The sequence below is a fragment of the Ranitomeya variabilis genome, chromosome 1 (genome assembly GCF_051348905.1).
Source record: "Ranitomeya variabilis isolate aRanVar5 chromosome 1, aRanVar5.hap1, whole genome shotgun sequence".
In the NCBI taxonomy this organism is placed as follows: Eukaryota; Metazoa; Chordata; class Amphibia; order Anura; family Dendrobatidae; genus Ranitomeya; species Ranitomeya variabilis.
Genome location: NC_135232.1, coordinates 680,488,444 through 680,503,881, shown reverse-complemented (window position 1 = coordinate 680,503,881; position 15,438 = coordinate 680,488,444). Strand labels below are relative to the sequence as shown.

Below are 15,438 nucleotides of genomic sequence, written 5' to 3'. Positions count from 1 at the left end.
GACTGGGAAACCACATCCGACCCCAAAACCGCCTTCGAGGATGGGGCATGGAGTGAAGAATGCCTCCAGGAGGATGCAGAGGGACCCGGAAAACTGTAGGAAGAACTGGAAAGAGTCCGCTTCTTGTGCTTTTTACCCGATCTGTCCCTGTGAAGGTTGCGGTCAGGTGCATGCGAATCACCGTGAGGGGCGTTCGGAGCCCTGGTGGCAGTAGACAAATGTGGAAATAGCTCCAGGACCTGGACCAGGGACTGTGAAACCTTTGTCAGGTCGGAGACCGACTGTAACATGGCAAAAGCCCACTCCGGAGGGAGGGGAGTGCTCTCATCCCGGGGGCGTTAGGGTGCTCCTGTGGAGCAGACATGGTGGAAGGGCTGCAGGACAGGCAGAGAGGGGAGAGTTGGCCTGAGAACCACATTCTTTTACAAAGGGCACAGGCGTAGTGAATCACAGTGGGCTCAGAGGGGCAAGAAAAAGCCTTTCTAGGGTTGGGCATAAGTTGAGCCTTGGGGATACTGCTGTGGAGGAGCCAAGACAAAAAGAACAGAGCCTACCCGATGCCAGCGACGATCAGCAGAAAGAACTGTGGAAGCTGTGTCCCCCTGTGCAAAGCATCCGCAGATCTGCAGAGAGCATAGGATATAGCCGTGTCCCCCGTGTGCAGAGCATCTGCAGGTCTGCAGAGAGTGCAGCGGTGTGAAGAAGCTGATTCTCGGCTGGGTCATCGCACCGCTGAAGTCTGCCGACCGATAAAAGAGAAAGATAGAATCCTATTGGCTGACAGGGGATTAGGTCCTGCCTTGCGGGCCCAAGAGTGGGCGATGTGGGTGACACCACACTGCTCTCTCGGTCGCATAAGTACGGTAAAACAGAGTGAGAAACTACACCCTGTTACCCAGAAGACAAAGAAATCTGAAAGGCAAAGGGAAAAGGTTAATAAACACAAACAAGGAACCTGAAAAGTAAAATGTGGATCTGGTAGCAGATCCAGGTCCTCCTTCTACAGACACTAAGCTTAAACTGAGGTACTTTGTGCCTATCAGTGGGTGTATACTGCTGAGGAGGAGCTGCTTTACTTTTTTTATTTTCCTTTTTTTGCCTAGTCTAAGCCTCCTAGCAACAGCAGCATACCCCATGGTTACCTGTGTCCCCCAATGAAGCGATAAAGAAAAAGCAATTTTTCCCTTACAAAAAATAAAACCTTCTGCAGCCCTGTTTCTCCATGCTTAGTGAAAAGAAGCATCTACTTCAAGAATGAACATTGCTAGTCCGTCCATCTGTGTTAGTGAATCCACCTGTGTGCGCAACTCTACAGTCTGGACCAAAATGTTCATTGCATCCCACCTATGAGGAGTCGCTCTTAATTGGAATTTACGCCGCTTGGTGTAAATTATAGCAAATGTGTTGCATTATGATATTGGCCCCTTCCTCCTCCTGGTATACCCCACTCATTTTGGGAAATCCCCCCCCCCCAAAAAAAAACAAACCGCAAAAGTTACATTTATACGACTTTTATAACCCATGGAGCTGACATTGATTACCTGATGAATTAATGAATTCCCCTGTTAAAGTGGTTTTCAAGGCTTATGATACCTAATATCTTTTACACATACGCCGAGACATAGGTCAAAAGTATGACTGCACCCTGTATGAATGCATTCTTAGATTTTGTAGATACTGATGCTACTGCTCTGCTCAACATGCTTACCTATGTAAGAGCAGGATAGCATAGCTACAAGGGCGCACTTCAAGTAGCCAATTGGCATAAAAATAAAATGTTGTGTGGTTAAGGCTACTTTCACACTAGCGTTAACTGCATTCCGTCACAATGCGTCGTTTTGCAGAAAAAACGCATCCTGCAAAAGTGTTTGCAGGATGCGTTTTTTCACCATTGATTAACATTAAGCGACGCATTGTGATGGATTGCCACACATCGCACCCGTCGTGCGACGGATGCGTCGTGCAGTGGCGGACCGTCGGGAGCAAAAAACGCTACATGTAACGTTTTTTGCTCACAACGGTCCGCCCCCACCTCCCCGCACCTCACAATGGGGCAGCGGATGCGCTGGAAAAATGCATCCGCTGCCCCCGTTGTGCGGCGGAGACAACGCTAGCGGCGGAGACAACGCTAGCGTCGGGAACGTCGGCCCGACGCACAGCGACGGGCCGAGCCCGACGCTAGTGTGAAAGAAGCCTAACTCTGCTTTAATTACCAACATTTGTATTACCAGAACAAAAAGAAAATTTAAAAATAATAATGTGTAAATTAAAGGGGTTGTCTGACTGAAGACTTGTGAATCTTCACATCGCACGCACCACGCGCTGTGATGATACTCCAGTGCCAGCGCCGCAAGAGGGGGTGTGACCACAAGATTGTGATTTGCATACCTGCAGTCACGTACCAACTAGACTGTATCAGGCCTCGCTCAGTACAAGTGGATACCAGTCTAGTCGGAATGTAGCGGAAGTGTGCAAATCACATACTTGCAGTCACATGCCGGCACCGGAAATTCCTCACAGCGCACGGTGGGTGTGTATGCAGTAAGGATTCACAAGTCTGCAGTCACAAAGAGAGACTGCAGATTTGTAGTGTATGAATACACAACTCCTTTAAAGTGAACCTGTCAGCAGTTTTGACCAATATAAGATGCGGCCACTGCCTTTCAGGAGGGCATTATAGAATGCTGTAGATAAGCCCCCGGTCCGACCAGAAAGATAAGAAAAATAAGCTTTATTATACTCACCCAGGGGGGCAGTCCTTTGCGGTTCGGTCCGATGGGTGTTGCAGGTCCGGGGCTCCCATCTTCTTGCGATGCCCCCCTTCTGTTGCTTAATCGCTCCCTGGCATCGCACTCCTGCGCAGGCGTACTTATCTGCACCAAAGTACTGCAGTGCGCAGGCGCTGGGAAAGGTCAGAGTGGCCCGGCGCCTGCAGAGCATCTGGGGAGCGATGAAGCAACAGGAGGGCGACATCACAGGAAGATGGGAGACGCCGGTCCCGGACCTGCAACACCCATCGGACCGGACTGCAAAGGACCGTCCCCCGGGTGAGTATAATAAAACTTTTTTCTGTTATCAGGTTGGACTGGGGGCTTATCTACAGAATTATAGAATGCTGTAGATAAGCTCTGAAAGGTGGTGGCCGTATTTTATATCGGCCAAAACTGCTGACAGGTTCCCTTTAAAATCTGCAAAACGCACTCAGTGCCTGTCTCTGCAATGGATATGATGATATCAGTGGTAAGAAACCTACGCTGTGCCAGTGCCATCTTCGGTGTCAAGGTAATCCTGGAATTTTTCCTCAAACCTGAATCGCAGGATTCGATTGTGCACTCTGACTATTCGATTTATCTTCACTCCGGTGATCCCGAATGTTTTAAAGTTTGATGCACAGAAGCGTGACAAAATCAGATCATAACAGGACTTGAACCTGCATAAATTAAATAAAGAATGTGAGATGTGAAGAGTCGGAAGATATTAATGTGACAATCAATGAGAACACAATGGCTGTAAGTGACGGTGCTAGGTGTGTTCAGATGGAAATTGGGAAATAGGTTGCCTTTGTCTATGCACAATGAGGCAATATAATTTAATACAACTTTGCATAGTGACAAGGATATACAGAGGTGATAATCACTTAGGCACAAAGGATACAAGAGGTATTGGGCCTCGTGTTGCATAACCACTGTCACACAGGGCTTTTGGTGATCCTGACACTTTGTTACACCATTTTTATAGTTTTTTCAGTTGTGTAAATTTGCAGTTTTTTTCCTCAAAAATAGATTAGTAGGGGTCCCAATCTCTCACCCATGTGTTACATACTCGCTTCGCTCCAGTGCTGCCCATCTCCTCTGTCAGATGCCACTGACTTAGCAAGTGACGCTGACAGCGGGGAAGATGCCGGTGACATCAATGCTGGTCATCATGTGCGCTCCCGACTTGTCATGCAAATAGAAGAGCGACTTCTCCCGTCGCTGGGCAGCGTGCTCGTCAGCCCCTTAGCATGATCTTTTACTATATCCAGGTGAGATCCGTCCTGCTAGTCAGCAGAACATGGCAGGATAGTATTTGGTGGCCAATGGAGATAGCATGGCGCCCTATTTAAATCTCAATGCTAAACCTGTCTGGAGGCAGTTATTGCATCCTGATAACTGACCTCAGCTGATTTACAACTCTGCTTTTAAAGGGTTACATTCACACGACCAATTATACATTTTTCATATCAGTTGCGAGGCCGCTGACCCAACTAGCCACGTCATTTATGCCTATGATGCTATTAATTCAGGCAAGAAACCCCACAGTCGGGCTGGGAATTGTGTCTTCAACCCATTACTGACCAGGCCAAATTTTCTAAATTTGACCATTGTCACTTTATGTAGTAATAACTCTGGAATGCTTCAACATATCCCATTGATTTGGAGACTGTTTTTTGAGACACATTACACTTTATGATAATGGTAAACTTAGGTTGATGTGTCTTGTGTTTATTTATAAAAATATCATAGATGTGACAAAAAATGTACAAAAATTGGCAATTTTCAAACTTTGATTATTCCTTTAACCCCCAAGGGTGGTTTGCACGTTAATGACCAGGTCAATTTTTACAGTTCTGACCACTGTCCCTTTATGAGGTTATAATTCTGGAACGGATCCCGGTGATTCTGACAATGATTTCTAGTGACATATTGTACTTCATGATAGTGGTAAAATTTCTTTGATATGACTTCCGTTTATTTGTGAAAAAAACGGAAATTTGGAGAAAATTTTGAAAATTTCGCAATTTTACAACTTTGAATTTTCATGCATTTAAATCACAGAGATATGTCACACAAAATACTTAATAAGTAACATTTCCCACATGTCTACTTTACATCAGCACAATGTTGGAACCAAATTTTTTTTGTTAGGGAGTTATAAGGCTATGTTCACACTTTGCGGTTTTTGCTGCGGATCCGCAGCAGTTTTCCATGCAGGGTACAGTAAAATGTTACCCTATGGAAAACAAAAACCGATGTGCCCACTTTGCGTTTTTCCGCTTGAAAATCCGCGCTGATTTTCTGCGGGAAAAAAGAATAGGAAAGTGCAGTTGGAAACCCGCAGTGGAATCCGCAGTAGAAACCGCACAAAAAACCGCAGGGAAAACCACTGCCGTTTTGCACTGCGGGTTTTACAAATCCGCAGCTGAAAAATCCGCAGCAAAAAAAGCACAGTGTGAACAAGCAGTAAGGGTTAAATGTTGACCAGCGATTTCTCATTTTTACAACACCATTTTTTTTTTTTTTAAGGACCACATCACATTTGAAGTCACTTTGAGGGGTCTATATGATAGAAAATACCCAAAACTGACACCATTCTAAAAACTGCACCCCTCAAGCTGCTCAAAACCATATTCAAAAAGTTTATTAACCCTTCAGGTGCTTCACAGGAATTTCTGGAATGTTTAAAAAAAATGAACATTTAATTTTTTTCCACAAAAAAATTACTTCAGATTCAATTTGTTTTATTTTACCAAGGGTAACAGGAGAAATTGGACCCCAAAAGTTGTTGTGCAATTTGTCCTGAGTACGCTGATACCCCATATCTGGGGAAAACCACTGTTTGGGTGCATGGCAGAGCTCGGAAGGGAAGGAGCGTCGTTAGACTTTTCAATGCAAAATTGGCTGGAATTGAGATCGGACGCCATGTCGTGTTTCGAGAGCTCCTGATGTGCCTAAACAGTGAAAGCCCCCACAAGTGACACCATTTTGGAAAGTGGACCCCCTAAGGAACTTATCTAGATGTCTGGTGAGGACTTTGAACCCCCAAGTGCTTCACAGAAGTTTATAATGTAGAGACATAAAAATAAAAAATCATATTTTTTTCATAAAAATGATCTTTTTGCCCCCAATTTTTTATTTTCCCAAGGGTAACAGGAGAAATTGGACCCCAAAAGTTGTGGTGAAATTTGTCCTGAGTACGCTGATACCCCATATGTCTGGGAAAACCACTGTTTGGATGCATGGTAGAGCTTGGAAGGGAAGGAGCACCGTTTGACTTTTCAATGCAAAATTGGCTGGAATGGAGATCGGACGCCATGTCACGTTTGGAGAGCCCCTGATGTGCTTAAACAGTGGAAAACCCCAAATTCTAACTCCAACCCTAACCCCAACACACGCCTAACCCTAGTCCCAACCCTAACCATAACTCTAACCACACCCCTAACCCTGACACACTCCTAACCCTAATCCCAACCGCAACCCTAATCCAAACCGTAAATGTAATCACAACCCTAACCCTAATCCAAACCCTAACCCTAACTTTAGCCCCAACCTTAACTTTAGCCCCAACCCTAACTTTAGCCCCAGCCCTAACCCTAACGGGAAAATGGAAATTAATACTTTTTTAAATTTTATTATTTTTCCCTAAATAAGCGGGTGATAAAGGGGGGTTTGATTTACTATTTATAGCAGATTTTTATATCGGGTTTTTATGTTTGGCAGCTGTCACACACTAAAAGATACTTTTTAGAGTCATGTGAGGTCTTGTTTTTTGCGGGACGAGTTGATGTTTTTATTGGTACCATTTTCGGGCACATGACATTTTTTGATCGCTTTTTATTACGATTTATGAGAGGCAGAATGAACAAAAACCAGCAATTCATGAATTTCTTTTGGGTGGGGCATTTATACCGTTCCGCGTGTGGTAAAATTGATAAGGTAGTTTTATTCTTCGGGTCAGTACGATTACAGCGATACCTCATTTATATAATGTGTTTTATGTTTTGGTGCTTTTATACAATAAAAAATATTTTATGTAAAAAATAATTGTTTTTGTATCGCTTTATTCTGAGAGCTATAACTTTTTTATTTTTTCGCTGATGACACTGTATGGCAGGTCAATTTTGGAGGGACAAGATGACGTTTTCAGCGACACCATGTTTATTTATATCTGTCTTTTTGATCGCGAGTTATTCCACTTTTTGTTCGGTGGTATGATGATAAAGCATTGTTTTTTGCCTTGTTTTTTATTTTTATTTTTTTATAGTGTTCACTGAAGGGGTTAACTAGTGGGACAGTTTTATAGGTCGGGTCGTTACGGTCGCGGCGATACTAAATATGTATACTGTGTTTTTTTATTTACATAAATAAATGTATTTATTGGAACAGTATTTTTTTTCTTTATTTAGGAATTTTTTAAAAAATATTCTTACACAGTATAATTTTTTTTTTTTACTTTTTTACATTGTTCCAGGATGGGACATCACTGTATAAAGTCAGATCGCTGATCTGACACTTTGCACAGCACTGTGTAAAATCAGCGATCTGACAGGCAGTGAAGGAGGCTTGCCGGAACCTGCTCTTAGCAGGCACTGACAAGCCACCTCCCTGCAGGACCCGGAAGGACCCAGCGGCCATCTTGCAGGCAGGGAGAACCTCAGAACAACACGATCACATTGTGTTGTCCTGAGGGTCTGAGGGAAGCACGCAGGGAACACCCTCCCTGCGTGATGCTTTTTCTATGCCACCGGAACGTTGCGATCTTGTTTGATCGCAGTGTTTCGGGGGTTAAAGTGCCGGGTGTCAGCTGTGAGAATCAGCTGACACCCAGCCCCGATCGGCTGCACACCCCCCCGTGTGCGCGGCCGATCAGCCTCGACGTACTATTCCGTCCATGGGGATTAAGTCCCAGGTCACATGGACGGAATAGTACGACGGATGGCAGAAAGGGGTTAATCCAGATAGTGATACCACACAAAAACATTAATAAATAACATTTCTGTCATTCTGCTTTATATCAGCACCATTTGTAAAATATAGTTTTATTTTGTTCACATTTTAAAAGGTTTAAAATGTAGCAGTAATTTTTCATTTTTTTCAAGGATATTTACAAAACTTATTTTTTTAGGGAGCAATTCAGTTTTGAAATGGCTTTGGAGGTCCTTTTGGGGCATTATCGTTAATGCCATTATTTGGGCATGAATTGCCATTGCAAACATCAGGACCATATGATCAAGACATCAGGGTGTCAATTGGGTTAAAGAGGGAACCCCACACTCTGTGAACCATCTAGATATTGTAGTCACTATTTACATAAATATTTAAGGGGTTAAACGGACATGGTCGGTGCCAACACTGATCGTGGCTGATGCAGCAAGTTGTCAGCTATAGTGTACAGCCTAAAGCTGCTCGATTTTCACCTGTCGGAGGGTGCTATTCTCTTATATCGCAGGTCAGTTTTAAGTCATATTGGTGGTCATTAGGCGTTAAACAATACAAAATATGCAGCTGTTATATGGTCATGTGCATTTAGCCTAATCCCTTAGACCATTTCACGGAGCAGTCCCTTACACCATTTCATGGAGCTATCTCTGGACAATTTCAAGGACCTATCCCTTAACTGTCAAACCCTTTTTCTTCCTGCTGATTCCCTCTGATTCGTACCCTGGCTCCCATGCCTTGCTCATTATGCCACACAGAGTTTTTTTGTAGCAGTCAAAAACAATTTTCAAGTGGAAACTGCTTTAGGAAACGCTCTTTCTCTGGGGAGTTTCTCTTTCCTGAAATGGGTTTTGAAGAGCTTTTACTTCTCAGCGTTTTTGAACATTTTTTTTTTCCAGATTTTTAATTGGACGGTACCCAGTCAGGAGCCACTTAAAAGAAGTGACATGCTCTCTTTTTATCTCCCAATACTTGAATCGGGAAAAAAAAGCACTCAAAGGACTGAACATGGCCAACAAGTCATTTTCAGCAGAATATTTCAATATATACTGTACATATACAGTACAGACCAAAAGTTTGGACACACCTTCTCATTTAAAGATTTTTCTTTATTTTCATGACTATGAAAATTGTACATTCACACTGAAGGCATCAAAACTATAAATTAAAACATGTGGAATTATATACTTAACAAAAAAGTGTGAAACATCTGAAATTATGTCTTATATTCTAGGTTCTTCAAAGTAGCCACCTTTTGCTTTTTTTTTTTTTAAATTCGTTTATTTTCAAACGTAAATAAAGTATGCATACATATTTGTCCTTGTCATTAGTCTGCATGGTTACATTTATAAAGGATAATAAGGACAGCACATACATATGCCAATTATTTCACAGAGGACAAACTTATGTGCACAATTATAAAACAATCAAACACAAAGTTATAAACATAAAACTCTTAAACTATAACCAAACCAAGCCTCTGAAACTATTAAGCCACCATTTAACGATAGTAAACAATATTTCCCTTCCTCCGCTGCGCAGTGCTTGTAGAACAAGAGTCAAACAAACCATGTCTTTGTCTATTAGTCATGTCATAAGGTGAGATGAGAGGTGTTCCATCTATCCCAGATTTTATTGAACTTACCCGGGCAACCCCTGTTTTGATAAAGAGTGCGCTCATATGTGACAACTGTATTCACCAACTCGATCCAGGATCTAATGGAGGGGGGTGAACTCCCCATCCACCGCAGAGCCAACAATTTCCGTGCCAAAAACAAAGTTTCACGTAGAAAGATCCCCGCATAATGGTCCCAAGCCTCCTCGTCCCATACTCCAAACAGGCAGACCAAAGGCTCCATAGGAACCGGGATTGACAGTACAGAGGTTAACAGTGACGTCACCTCCCCCCAATATCGAAGAACAATGGGACACTGCCATATCAGATGTATAAAGTCAGCGCCTGGTGAGTGGCAACGCAAACAGTCTGATGTCGAGTATCGACCCATCCGAAAGAGTCTCAGTGGGGTCAGATACGACTGGTGGATTATATACAGCTGGGTCATCCTGTTATTAACTGACGGAGAGACTTTGAGGGGGGAGTCTAAAATATCCTCCCATTCCTCGTTCTGCATATTAGTGATGAGCCCTCCCCATTTGCTCCTCACCGAGTCCATAACAGAATTCGCTCCCACCGATAGCAAATATGTGTACAAAGAGGAAACAAGGCCCTGAGGTCCCTGTGACTTAAGAATACCTATCAGGGGCAAAGATGAAATGTTACGGTTTGTTCCCACATTCCTGACAAATGACTGGATGGCAGATCTGAGTTGTAGGTATCGGAAAAATTGAGATCTTGGAAGATCATATTTAACCTGTAGCTGTTCAAAGGATCTAAAGACCCCCTGATCATATAAATCACCTATCAACAGGACCCCGTGGGAAACCCAAAAACCCGCAGACGGGTGACCCACCAGCACAGGGAAATAATCATTATCCCATAGAGGCATCTCAGCCACAATGTCCCCAAAGCCAATGACCTTTTTAATTTTCTTCCAAGTGGATCGCGCCAATCGTATCATGGGCAACAATCGGGGGGCATTTACTTTTCCTGATTCTAGAAGGCCCAGTGGACATTTAGTGCCAGCAGAACTAACCAGGTGACTTTCAGAATTAGGGAGATAATTATGAGGCATCCATTTACAAAGTGCTTTGGCCTGCCCCGCCAAGTAGTACAAAAAAAAATCTGGTAATGCCGCTCCTCCCCCTTGCTTAGGTCTTTGCAAAGTCGTCAATTTAAGTTTGGGTCTACTTTTCCCCCACACGAATGAAGTAACATAAGAATTTAAGTTAGTGAAAAAGAATTTTGGTACGGTTACTGCGCTATGCTGAAGACAATAGTTGAATTTAGGGAGCAAGATCATTTTTATGAGATTAATACGGCCTGTTACAGACAGTGGAAGTTTACCCCAGGACGTGAATTTCGATTTGGCATATTCTAGCAGGGGGAGGACATTAAGTTGCAGATCTGATTCGCTACACCGGGACATATAAATACCCAAATATTTAAATTCAGACACTACAGGTAACGGAGAAAGAGCATCAAGATTAGGTATTGGGGATTGGGACAGAGGCAGTAGGGTAGACTTATCCCAATTAATATATAGGCCTGAGAACCCACTAAATTTGTCTATGGTATCTATTACCTTTGGCAACGTTTTTTCTACCTCATCCATGAATACTATCATATCATCAGCATATAGACCGATGATATCGGTACGGTCCGCTATTTTAATACCATCAATATCGGGGGCAGAACGTAGACGAATAGCTAATGCCTCTATCGCTAGAGCAAACAAGGCTGGGGATAGGGGACATCCCTGACGGGTTCCCCTATGCAGTGAAATTGACTCAGACATGAAGCCATTTACGATTATGCGGGCCTTAGGCTTCACGTATAATACACTAACCCAATGTAGAAATTTTTCCCCAAAGCCATACCTCTGCAGACAAGCAGACAAGAAGGGCCACTCGAGAGAGTCGAACGCCTTAGCCGCGTCCAGCGACGCCAGCGCCCAACTGTTATCTGGTAATAAAGAGCTATACTGGATCACTGATTGAACCCGTCTAATGTTTATAGATGTACTCTTACCAGGCATAAAGCCTGTTTGGTCTGGATGTATAATATCTAATATGATGGAGTTCAGCCTGGTCGCCAGTATCTTAGTAAAGATCTTATAGTCCACATTTACCAGCGATATGGGACGATAGGAACCGCACTCCAAAGGATCTTTCCCCTCCTTCTTGAGTACAATGATATGTGCCTCATAAAAAGTATCAGGTAGACATCCACCCTCCCAAATTTCTTTAAATACCTTCAGTAAAAGCGGAGCCAGTATTTCCCGGTATCTCCTATATAGCTCTACCGGGAAGCCATCCGGTCCAGGGGCCTTCCCAGAAGCCATATCCGTTATAGCTTGCTCTACTTCCTCCAGAGTAAACTCAGCGTCCATAAAGGCCTGCTGGGTGGGGCTCAACGTGGGGAATGCTATATCAGATAAATAACTTAGACAATCAAAGACTTTAAAACTACTCTTAGATTCATACAATCCTTTATAGTAATTATAGAAACATTGAAGAATTCCCTCAGTAGTGGAATTTAATGAATCATCTGGTGAGCGAATTTGTATTATCATATTGGATGTGTTGTGTTGACGCACCAAATAGGCCAAAAATTTTCCCGCCTGATTCCCCATTTCAAAATACGATTGTCGCGTGAAAAAGAGTTTACGCTTAGATTTAGTGTCTAAGTGTTGGGTATATAGTCTTTGTAGAGTCAGCCACTCAATCCTATTATTATTATTAGTCTGATCGGCCGTATATGCGGCCTCAGCCTTTCTCAGTTGTTGTTCAACCTCATCGTCCTCCTTTGACGTTTTCTTTTTGATATAAGAGATTGTAGACGATAGACAGCCTCTTAAATATGCCTTAAGTGCATCCCAAAATAAATTAATATTTTGAAGGTCTGAATGGGATTGGATGTAACAGTTCAACTGATCAACCGTCCTATCATCTGAATCTAATAGTTTGAGCCAGAAGGGATTTAACTTCCATATTCTACCATTATTCATCTTTCCAAACACAAGTTTAAGTATAATTGGGCTGTGGTCCGAGGTTCCCCTATTACCATGTTCCACATTATCCACCCACTGCACTAAGTTGCTGGATCCAAAGATATAGTCTATACGTGAGAGAGAGCGTTTAGTGGATGAGTGACAGGTATATCTCCTCTCCTCCTGATGACGTACCCTCCACAGGTCCACCCAGCCGCTATTTTCTATGAACAGTGCCAGCTGAGTCGGGGTCGAAGAAGGGGGGAAGGGCAGGGGACCCCCAGGAGATCCATCTCCCAATCTCACTCTATCAAGATCACTGTCCATAATTAGATTGAAGTCACCCATACAAATAACATGTGCGTCTGGGTAATTTAACACAAAGCTCATTGCCATCTTAAGTATAGAGGTACTGGCCGGGGGAGGGTTGTAAATACACAATATGACATACTCGCGGGAATCAATTAATGCATGGACAAAAACAAAACGTCCCTCCAGGTCCCGTCGAGTCGTCCGAGCCTCCCATCTGACATCTCTATGTACTAACAATGACACCCCTCTCGAATAGCTAGTGTGAAATGCGTGAGCATGCCATTGTACCCAGGGCTTCTGTACATATTTGGCCGTGTCTCTGGTCAAATGTGTCTCTACCAGGCCCACAATATGGGGATGGTACCGCCTTATCTGAGAAAACACCTTAATTTTCTTTCGGGGTGATTTAATACCCCGTATGTTCCATGTCATACATATTAGTTCAGACCCCATATCCACTCATTAAAGACATGATATGCATCGACAATAATAATAAGAGTCCACATACTACGCATAGAAGGTTATAACAGTATCGAAGGCGGCTTTTACCTAGATACCTACTGAGGCTAGTTAAATTTAACAAAAAAAAGAAAAAAAAACAACTTAACAAGAACTGGATAATCCAGGAGCTTAATTCAACGCTCCCATCCTTAAGTAAACCTGGGGATACCCCCGCTGATTCCAGCGTCCGGTATTATTGGTGTACTAAACACTCATTGGGAGAGCTCCAATTCAACAGTTGAAGAGTTGTAAATCAGCTTAGAATCTATCAGGGATCTGCTCCATTAGACTTCCCACGAGAACGCAGCCAGTCCGCCGCCTCTGACGGGTCAGTGAAGAATAGGGAGGAGCCATTGCTGACAACCCGCAAACGCGCCGGGTATATCATGGAATAAATAATGTTCTTATCCCTAAGTTGCCTCTTGACATCTACGAATCTTGCCCGCTGCTTCTGAAGCTCAGCAGAGAAGTCTGGAAATATTGAGATTGTAGGACCGTCGAGCTTGATGGGACTCTTTTGTCGTGCCAACCGCAGGATAGTATCTCTGTCTTTGCAATTGAGGATACGTGCCAGAAAAGGCCTGGGTGGAGCTCCAGGAGGATGAGGTTTGGTGGGAACTCTATGAGCTCTTTCCACTGAGAACATTGGGGAGAACATGTCTCCCAGCGAGGACTTGAGCCAGTCCTCCAAGAATTTTTCAGGTTGCTGGCCTTCCACGTGTTCCGGCAGACCTATGATGCGGATGTTATTGCGGCGCATTTTGTTTTCTAAATCAGCCTTTTGCTTCCAGGCATTCGTGGAACCAGCAACTTTTGCCAATTTTGCCTCCATAGGTTTAATGGTGTCTTCTACCTGAGACACCCTTGTCTCCACTTCCGTCATACGTCCCTTCATAGCTTGCAGGTCTTGTCTTAGACGTCCCACCTCAGTGTGCACATCCTCTATCTGCTCAGAAAGGGACGTTCTAGTCAGGGATATAGCCTGCATTAATTGTGCAGATGCCTGCGCAAGAGTCAGTTCATCTTGTTCAACCTCATCAGTACTATCAGAAGGACGGTTTTTCCCCCGCTGGGCTTGTGATGAGCTATTTCTAAGAGATCTTGTATTATCTTGGGCATCACTCCTAGCAAACTCTTTAAGTTTGTCAGCTGCAGATGTACTCTTTATGCGCTGCATGATTGACCAGTGAGTGACGCAGCAGGGCAGTCCAAATCAGAATCACAACAATGTCCAGAAGCCACACCAGAGTTATTGTATATAGTATGCAATGCTGCTGTGAGCCTCTATGACCAGGAGGCACGCTGATGTATTATCAGGGGATGTATGCTGGAAATGAGCGGCAGTCCCTGCAATAGGGAAAGTTCCAAGTAATGGCAAAAAACGGTTTAGGGGGGGCTGGGGGTCTCCAATTAAAAGTACAGCCGGCTGGATTATTATTTATGGGGAGAACGTGGGGCTCAATCTTTCAGAGCTCACACCACGCTGTCCCTGAGTCTATGTGAACTATATATGGGCTGCTCAGCCGCGCTGCTGTAATGGGAAGCTGCGCTGCCCCCTCTGCTGCAGAGGCACGCGCCTCAGTAATGGCCGCCGCACACAGCCTCCCCCGTCACCTGTACAGCTTCCTCTTCTCTCTCGTCGGATCGGGGTCCTGCAGCTCTCACCTGCAGGTGTCCGCTGCCCTCTGGAAGCCGAGGAGGATCTCCAGCTGCCGTTATCTGCAGCGCCGTGCCCTGTGTCACAGGATCTCCTGCCGGGAAGATGGCCGCCGCCACATGCAGGGCTCACCGCGACGCCGGTCTCTCTTCCTCACCAGCGCTCTCCAGCCGTCACTTCAGCCCTCACCAGGGGCCAGCAGCCTCTGCGCTTCTAGGGGTCTCAGAAACGGTGAGGTATATGTCAATTTATGGGGTCCAACGGACTAAATGGTAGCAGGATACTGAGGAGCTCTCCCAGAACACGTCTTCCTTCACTTACTCCATAACCACGCCCCCCAGCCACCTTTTGCTTTGATGACTGCTTTGCACACTTTTGGCATTCTCTTGATGAGCTTCAAGAGGTAGTCACCAGGAATGGTCTTCCAACAATCTTGAAGGAGTTCTCAGAGATGCTTAGCACTTGTTGGCCCTTTTGCCTTCACTCTGCGGTCCAGCTCAACCCAAACCATCTCGATTGGGTTCAGGTCTGGTGAGTGTGGATTCCAGGTCATCTGGTGTAGCACCCCATCACTCTCCTTCTTGGTCAAATAGCCCTTACAGAGCCTGGAGGTGTGTTTCGGGTCATTGTCCTGTTGAAAAATAAATGATGGTCCAACTAA

At 44.3% G+C, this 15,438-nt stretch overlaps 1 protein-coding gene across 2 annotated transcripts in view; it reads right to left on the bottom strand.

Moving 5' to 3' along the window:
* LRRC9 (leucine rich repeat containing 9) overlaps positions 1-15,438 on the bottom strand; it is a 327,268-nt gene that overhangs the window by 250,279 nt on the left and 61,551 nt on the right. For both annotated transcript variants that reach the window (XM_077265244.1, XM_077265252.1), the window contains exon 11: positions 3,254-3,430. In XM_077265244.1, the coding sequence (XP_077121359.1) occupies positions 3,254-3,430 (177 nt within the window). The remainder of the gene's footprint in view (positions 1-3,253; positions 3,431-15,438) is intronic.